The sequence below is a fragment of the Nannobrachium achirus genome (genome assembly GCF_963921795.1).
Source record: "Nannobrachium achirus genome assembly, chromosome: 7".
Taxonomy (NCBI): Eukaryota; Metazoa; Chordata; class Actinopteri; order Myctophiformes; family Myctophidae; genus Nannobrachium; species Nannobrachium achirus.
In genome coordinates, this window is record NC_137816.1 from 30,725,936 (window position 1) to 30,735,207 (window position 9,272).

General features: G+C 41.3%; 1 protein-coding gene across 1 annotated transcript in view; it reads right to left on the reverse strand.

The window, feature by feature from the left end:
- Nucleotides 1-6,186, reverse strand: part of tcf12 (transcription factor 12) — a gene marked incomplete at its 5' end in the record, with an annotated part of 167,199 nt that extends 161,013 nt beyond the window's left edge. Inside the window, 2 exons of the mRNA XM_080730519.1 lie at nucleotides 5,721-5,793; nucleotides 6,115-6,186. Coding sequence (XP_080586645.1) covers nucleotides 5,721-5,793; nucleotides 6,115-6,186 — 145 coding nt within the window. The remainder of the gene's footprint in view (nucleotides 1-5,720; nucleotides 5,794-6,114) is intronic.
- Between the last annotated feature and the right edge of the window lie 3,086 nt (nucleotides 6,187-9,272).

The window sequence follows — 9,272 nt, forward strand, 5'->3', positions numbered from 1 at the left end:
AGACTAATACCAAAAACACACCAACATTTAAACGTTGGTACATTTCTGAATGACACAGCTAACCACCTGACAGTACATTTCAATGACAACGAGCTTTAGCTCAACAGATGATTCTCCTGACAGTCTCCATTTCCTTTCTACTCCAAACAAAAAGCACCGTGCTGATGCTGGTCTATTTTGGAAGCCACTGAGTGCATGCCATCCTAGCTTATAACCACTTCCACTTTCAACCTGTCGTCCATATTTTGGGCATGTCATTACAGGGGGAAACTTTCACGAATAGCTGATCTCACAACATGTTGCAGTATACCAGGGTTCCCCAATTAGTTTTCCCCCTCGGCCCAAGGGCCGAGGGCCACAGCATTGCAGTGGTGGCGTTCCCGCTACTCCAGCGACAGTTCAGATATCGTCGTTGTCGGGTGAAAATCTTGTATGTCCAAACCCGTTCGTTTTGCATTTAGCATTTAAAAAAATATTTTAACTAGTGAAAACAGCTGATCTACGGTGCGAGGCGTTGTGTGCTTGTAGATCTGCTGTTTTCACTACTTTTGTGCGACGGCCTTGTATGATTTGCGAAAGAACATACAAATTTGGAGATACGAGATTTCCACCCGCCAACGACGATATACTAGTGTTGTTGCTGCTCTTATACCACCATTATTACTGGGGTTGGTGTGGGCCAGACAAAAGCCCCCCGTGGGCCGCAAATGGCCCACGGGCCGCCTATTGGGGAACCCTGCAGTATACAGTGAATTGGGCTTAAAGGTGGCTGGTCACATGATGTCAATACCATCAAATATAGTGCTGCCGGGCAGAAGCCACGTTTCCATATTTCAACTTATCATGTTTTTGTCTCCCCAGGCCGATGAAATGGAGCACCCTGTCTGTCCGTGTGTCTGTCCGTCCGTCTGTCTACCAGCTAATCTCGGGCGCCGCAGCCAAACTGTGCACACACACTCTCTGGATGCCAATTCAGAACCTCTGCGCCACATTGTTCACGTCATGGGCCTGTTCTATCGCCACCATGAGGCAGATTTGTGCAAAACAATTTTTTTGACAGTACTCCCACAGATTTTGTCCGAAAATCATGCAAATCAGTAGACAGTATCTCTACAGTCATGTGATTGACATGGATCTGTCTGATTTTCCATATTCCATCCTAATAGGCCAAAATTGGCTTCCAAAGTTTGCAGGATTGGTCTGTTTTGAACAAAATGTCTCAAATCATGAACACAGCGTGCAATTTTGGGCACACACACACAATTCCCATTTCTGTTTTTACCTACAACTCCACTGATCAGTGTAAAACTTTGTATTGCCACTCCCTAGAGGTCAAGGGAAAACACACATCAGTACACAGTATCTCTATAGTCGCGTGATCAAGAAGGATCTGACAGATATTTCATATACCATCCTGATTGGCTCATTGCCTTCCAAAGTTGGCAGGATTGGTCCGTTTTGAACCAAATGCCTCAAATCATGAAAGCAGCTTGCGACACTGCTCGCACATTCCCACTAGGTCAAGGAACAAATTCCCCCCTTTTCACATTGGCCTGTTATAGTGCCACCAGCAGGTCAACTTTTGCAAAACACATTTTTGGAACAAAATCATGCATGCAGCGCCCGATTGCAGTGAAAGGCCAAAGAAGACATGGCACCCTTTTCACATTGGCCTATTATAGCGCCACCAGGAGGCCACGATAACCTTCTTGACCTGGCAGAGACCTGTGCTCGGAAGAGCACTGCTTCTAGTTTGTTTGTTTTTTCTGTAAATGAATGTCCTATTTCATCATACAAGTGTGTTGCACAAAAGTAGCACATTTTTTCTTATAATAATAAAAAGGAACGGTTTTGGACATACAAGGTTTCCTCTCAGCTGCAATCTATATCAATCATGTCCTATCCAGGGATTTGAACCCGGCGGGTCCCCTGCACAAGACCTGGCATTTTTACTGTGGAGCTACAGTAAAACAGAGAGCACGTTTGGAAAGGAGAGGTGTTTCCATTTGAGTTTCATGCAGTACCTCTTGTCTCCCCAGAACGCAAAATCTAAATGTCTCAGATAGGATAAAACTATATTTTATTCACTGAAAAACAAACAAACAAACCAAAAGAATATAAAAAAAAAATAAAGAAAAAAGGTTATGGATTGCGGCTTCAACTTCCAAAGCATCCAAAAAGTTTTATGTTCTGTTCTTGAATGGCATGATAAAACCTTGGACAGCGAAAGATAATCATGGAAGGATTGGACGCCAAAATATTACAAACTGGGGGTACACATGCAGTGTAACTCTAGTATATTGCAAAAGCATAAACAAAGAGAAGGTTTCATGACGGCATGCAATCAGTTTTGTAAAAATCCTGTTCCACCCTCTGCTTCACCTAGTCTTCATTACACACTTGGCATCATGGGTAGTGCTGCCTGTTGTCCAAAGAGCAGCACTGCCTAGAAAACTATTTTTTTTTTCATTGAGGATGATATGGCTCTATTTTCTATGAATAGAAAAAAGAATGCCTTGGTTTGCAGGCATCCATTTAAGCCAGATTACCCTTTAGTGGAGGCTTGGGACGGGTTATGTAGTTTACCTAGTTTTATTTTATTTTTTGAGCGGTGGTCACACCGTCTCCATAGCGTGGCCGTGTGTGTATCCGTGTGTGTGTGTGTGTATGTATGTATGTATGTGGGTGGGTGCGTCCGTAGCCTCAAGCCTGTGGTGTATATAGCCTGCAATACCAGTGGCGGCCTGAGTGAGCAAGTATGGCTCACACTCTCTCAAACAGCACACACACACACACACACACACACACACACACACACACACACACACACACACACACACACACACACACACAGGAGGGGAAGGGGGAGGGGGGGGGAAGGGGGGGGGGTTGGTGGGTAAACCACCGCTCAGTTCACACGGGTGTGATTTTTTAAGATGTGTTTTGGGGACACGCAGCAAAGGCAGTCGGGATCAGGAATTGAACCAGCGACACGCTGTCAGGCTTCACTGAGCCTATGTGGTATGCGCCTGGACCGGTAGTGTGCTATTTTTAATTTTATTTATTTATTTTTTGATTTGGGGAAAAATCTAGAAACAATCTGAAAATGTTCAACTAATAAGACATGCCCATAATAGAGACACCAGGGTTAATGTGGTTAAAAAGAGCTCTTAAGAATCCCAAGATATTGTTGTACTGTATTCCAAGATACAATCTATGAGTGTACAGAAAAGCTTTGTGCAGGGAAGAGGGGGCAGGTTTGTTTTGTCTCAGCAGACTGTTGTTTAATAATCTGTGTGTGAGCATGTTTGCGTTGGCAGGGTGGGTGGGATTCGGGAAGAGGGCTTTTTTTCCCTCTTTAAAATAAGCTCCAAGTGACCTCTTTCAGACTAATGAAAAAGGTTACTGAAATTCTAAATTCTTCAAGAAATGTTCCTCTACTCCTCATCGCTACTAAAGGTTTTTACCTGTTTAACTGTCTTTCATAACCAACGTGTTGTGAGCTTGTACTTGTAGATATGCTATTTTCGCCAAAGGTTCACACCCAGAACAGGGACATGTGGTTACCCTGTATTATTCTCTCTTTTTTCCCCTTTATATTATAGAATTCCTAATGGATTCATAAACAAAGAAGACGACTTTAAGTGTTTTACTATTTATTTTAGGAGGAAAACTGAAGAATACAGTAAAGTACAACTAAAGACTAAGCCTAACGACTTCCCGTTATTAATGGTATCTATAGTAACACAATTTCATCAACACCAAACAACAACCAACAAATCCATATTCCACCTGTCATTTGCTCCAATGAAGTGAGGCATGCACAACATTTGTTTTATTTGAGTGCACAGTGAAGTACTCAGTGCTAATTTAACTCTGAGAGTGTACAAATTGAATCAAATGTACCCTCTGGATTTAACTGTGTGGTATTCTTCTAAAATCCTTCCTCGCAGCTCAAACTGAGCTTCTCTCTGACTTCTTTTGTCTTTTTGTTCAGTTTCCACCAAAATGTGTGTCTTTCGTTTCACACATAACCAAGAGAACAACAAGGCTTTGTGCCTGTACACAAAACATGCTTTGAGAAAACATAATGCCTGATTGTTGGCTCTCTCTAGTAGCACGTCAGACAATAGATGTGCTTTGGATTAATGTCCTGGAGCATTTATAGCTAGGAAGTGATCCACAAAAGCAGGGACTCTTAAATGATTGCCATCAAGACAGAAACCACGCACCAGGTCCTTTCTCACTGGAAGATGTTCACAGATGAAAAGGCCATTGAATAAAATAAAATTACTATCTGGTCCAGGGAAATAAAAAATAAAAAAAATAAAACAAGTGGTATGACTAAATGTTTGTGTTTATTTAGGACTTTATGAATGGACAAGCTAAGAACTTGCACAAAATCACTGAGAATCAATCACAAGATGTGTGCTGATCTCATTAGACTAGACTACACTGCAAGTCAAACAAACAGATCAAACTCTGATTGCGTTCCTCAACAGATATATATTATAATTATAACCCACTCTTTGAATTCAGCTCACAGCAAAGCAGGGCCGTAGTATGCTGGCTTACATGTGATTGTATTCTACAGACACTTTAGTGGACCTGTGGCCAACTCTACAAATGTCTTCTAAATCAGTGGTTCTCAAACTTGTTCATGCCCAGGACCAGTCCAGAGTTGGCTGCGGACCCCCATTTGAAAATGTTTTGTGCCAGCGACCCCCAGGCCAGAAGAGAAGGTTTTTTAAAATGTTCAAAAATAGCAAATGTACAAGCTCACAGCGTGGCACAAAGTGAGCTTGTAGATCTGCTATTTTTGAGAACCACTGTTCTAAAATACTGCTCTAGAGATGTTGCTATATGCTATATATAGCTAACATCTAAAGTGACACAGATGCTTTCCCATTTGTAATAGGTTAAAGCACATGTTGATTAATGGAGACAATGGCAACAAATGTTAACAACAATTGCGTTACACTACGATGCCTGTTAGATCAATACATATTTTCTCCAAACGTTCCTACTTGGCCTAAACCACTCTTTGTTCCACATCTCTCTACAACAGTCCTCCATGACAATTCCAGGTGGAGAGCTCATGTTTCAAGTGCCAGATGTGTGCTCGGAGTGTGTGTGTGTGTGTGTGTGTGTGTGTGTGTGTGTGTGTGTGTGTGTGTGTGTGTGTGTGTGTGTGTGTGTGTGTGTGTGTGTGCAGAGGTGAGAAAGGAATCACATGCTCTAGTCAAAAATAAACATTTTTCCTCCAACCTCCTCATTTTAGTAGATTAATCCCAAATCAGCCCAAGGAGTAGCAGCAGTGAGGCTAAAGCTAGATCCGAATAAGAAGTGCACAATTATATGCAGTGTGCTTAGTTATTATAAGCTAAGCGACTTTGGGCTTGTTTTTCTGTATAAACCAGTGGTTCTCAAACATTTGCACATCAAGGAACCCGAAATTAATATATAATTGTCTGCGTACCCCCAATGGGTACATATGGGGGTCCCCAATCATTTGTGATTCTAAAATCTTAAAAAAATATATTTCAAATTTTACATTTTCACAAGATTCTATTGAAAATAGCAGATCTACAAGCTTGTAGTTCGGCTATTTTCAAATAGCCAATGTACAATATATACAGTAGGTTTAAAGTACTAATAGTTGCTTCATTTGGGCTGGTTTTCCTAGACCTGAGGAAGGTTTTTCTGTAATGAAGTCCTACCTGATGCACTGAACTGACTGCTTCCCAGCGTGGTTGGTCTGTTTTTCCCACCGTTCACAGGTGGCGAAAACATCTGCAAAAACAAACACATAATACATATTAGATGCATAATAACAGGATAACTCCTCGTGCCATACACAACCATGTGTTCAAAATGTCATTAATGAACTTGTTGAAAATAACACTTGATAATAAATGATACCGAAGTATAACCATTTTTTAAACAATCAACCTTCAGACTAATAACAATGAATGCTGCATTTGGATGAGTGTAATTGCACACAGACATGCTTTAGCATGTGTTCTGTTATGTATGTGTATAATAATTCCAAGCCTCTTCATACGTACACGCAAACACACAAAGGACAACTGATGAAAATTAAAGTAATCCTACCGCACTAAAATCCAGCAGGTCACTTAATTCCTTGTCTGTTCCAATAGCGGCAATCCGCTGTTGTGGATTCATTCTGGCAAGCTAAAAACCTAAAGAGAAAATAAGTAATTTAGCATACACTTTGTGATGACTTCTAGTGATAGTGAGGCAAAGACTTGTTGCCACACTATCAATAATGTTACTGTAGTAGTCTATAGTTGCAGAACGATGCAGAATAAAGGCAAAGCCACAGTTGAGCTCCAACTTCAAGCTATAGCAGTGAGTGGAATCATGTATCATTACTGACATGACAGATATCTGACAGTGCTGATAGAGATCCTCATTAGCTAACCTGAGAAGTAATTGCAAGTATTTTGTTTATATTGTTCCCCCCCCCCCCCCCCCCCACACACACACACACACACACACACACACACACACACACACACACACCTTGAATTCTAGGCTGAATGAAAAGATGAAGGGTAATACATAAAGAGCTATTTGATGTGAAATCACTATGAATGGATGTTGCACACGCACATACGCTACAGCCTTGCAGCATCGTTTCCCCTACAAGTTACAACGATGTGCCCCAGGGGGGGGGGGGGAGATCTACAAGCTAACAAAATATCTGTTCTTTTTTGTTAGCTTGTAGATTTGTTTTTGTTCCGATTAGTGGAGCTGTAGGCTACTTTTTGCATGCATGTGGATATATAGGCTATATATATATATATATATATATATATATATATATTATTATTTTTTGCTTTGTATAAATGTCCTGTTCTGTAGCTTATAGGTTATTATTTTTTTTCCACTTTGAAGATCTGTTCTGTAAGCTTTGAGATCTGTTCTTAAGGGAGGGAGGCGGGGGGGTCAAGCGACACCCCCATGCGTGCGCGACGGGAGTACTGTACTGCACACGAGAATCAAGCTCCAGCTAAAACGCAACAAACACCGATTTGAGTCGCGAACGGTACCAAACCTCAGACTACACAACAACTACACAAACATTAAGCTTGTGTTTTAATACCTTCTCATTTAGCTGACGTTAGCACGCGAACACCAGCTAACGAGCTGCAGTTAGATTACAGTCACACTGGTATTGATTGGATGAAGCTATCAAAAAGCTGCAATAAGCAACTGCAATGGAACCACCGTTAGACAACGTGCAACAGAAACGATCTAAGCCGTACCTCAAAAACGGCTGAAATACCAAAAGACACGTTAATTACTGAACAATAACAAATCTAGCAAGTGACCATCATTCACATTACAACACCCCCAGCAGCTCCATACTGTAAAGGTCTTTCTTAACTCCCAACTTCTTCCACCAGTCCGCAAAAAGCTTTTGGCACCACAAACTCCTGAATATCTTTTTTACCTTTATCCGTATAAAAATCCAACTAGGGTGATCGGAGAAGGCGGAAGGAGGACTCGAACTCTTGCCTCAGAAAAAAAAGTGTTACCAGTGGTTTAATGCAGCAGTACCTGGAAAGAAATAATCCTCCACATATAATATATCACTTACGAGTTTCCCTTAGGCAGACATTTTTGCTTTGCAAAAAGCCTCAGCACCGCGATGACACTGGTTCGTGTATCCCTCCGCAGAGCACAGTGACACGATTTCCCCCATTGGATGAATGTCCCACAGTCCCACGCGAAGCACTAATAGCCAAGCCCAGCATGCAACTGCTGGTTACACACTGTACAGTCAGTGAATGCATGCCCCGCATGAACTTAAGCACTATAGGTAATTTAGCATGCATGCTGCTGTTACATAGGCTACACATGATGAATTATGTCTCACACACACACACACACACACACACACACACACACACACACACACAAAGCACATGCAGTATGCTCCTTGGTTACATTCTGTAGGCATACATTCCAATTCATACACACAAGTAGGCCTAAATTGCCTATTAAAGTAGCATACATAGCCTAGGCTCACATTAGTTTACCAGGGAAAGTCCACCAATTGACAACTTTTTACCTTTTACCATCCTGTGGAGTTCGAGATTTTAATCCTACAGGTGCTTTCATTTCAAACTTCTTTCCCTGACAAGCATTGATTGAATCCTCCACAGTCCACAAACATGATAGCCTATAGTATTTGTCAAAGCCAAAAATGTAACTGAGGAGAGGTGTGGTATAGAAAACGGCATTTTAAAACAAAATATATGTGCATGTTTTCATCAATTATATGGCAGCAGAATGTGTTCATGCTACATAGCGTGCAAGGACTTGCCATATGAGGACAAATTTTACAATATAGTTGTAAATGTTAATAGGCTATTGGTTGGTGAAGTTGGTGAAAACATCTAAAACAATGATGTTGCTCAAGGTTCAATGGAAGTGTGAATAGTGATGATCATGTCTAGACTACTTTGATGACAGTGACCTCTTTTCAGTTTGGTCAGGTCAGTGTTTGACAATATCAGGCTGATTTTGTCAAAAAATTACCCGATGGAAGGGGTCAGTCACATCGCGACATTGTTAAGAGCCCAATAATTGCCTACTGTTGTGCTATAAAATGTTAAATGTATAGGATGTAAACATTTGTTTTGTTTACCTCAGTCATAATATTAGGAAACCGAGAGCGCAAGGTCCCTGTGCGCATAAATGTATGTCGGAACTACTTTTCCTCCGCCATGGTGTGCGAGAGGGACCAGAGCCAGAATGATGAAGTAGGATTAGCATTGGACACTTCGTTATCTATTATGTGGGGTTGTAAGGTCCCAATAAGATGAGGCTGGAACAAGGTCTACAACGTGTTTTCCACCAATATGTTTCTGTTCTTCAGGCATGTTGTGGGCTAATATTACAGATAAAGTTCTCTACAGTAGGCCTAATTTATATATTGCATTTGAATACTGTGAACATTATTTCCATTATACCCCAATGGCTTTGCACATCACAATAATATCACTTATTTACCTCATCCTCACACCACTAACTAACCACTTGGTCTACTCTTCTATATCCAACATGTTGTGAGATTGTGGATCTGCTTTTTTTTTTTTTTTTTTTGGACGCCAGGTTGAAAAGTTATTGATGATTAATTGTCTCCACCAGCCGAAGGCATGGGGGAGAGTATGTTTGTCTCCACCAGCCGAAGGCATGGGGGAGAGTATGTTTTCCCCTCCGTCCGTGCGTGCGTGCGT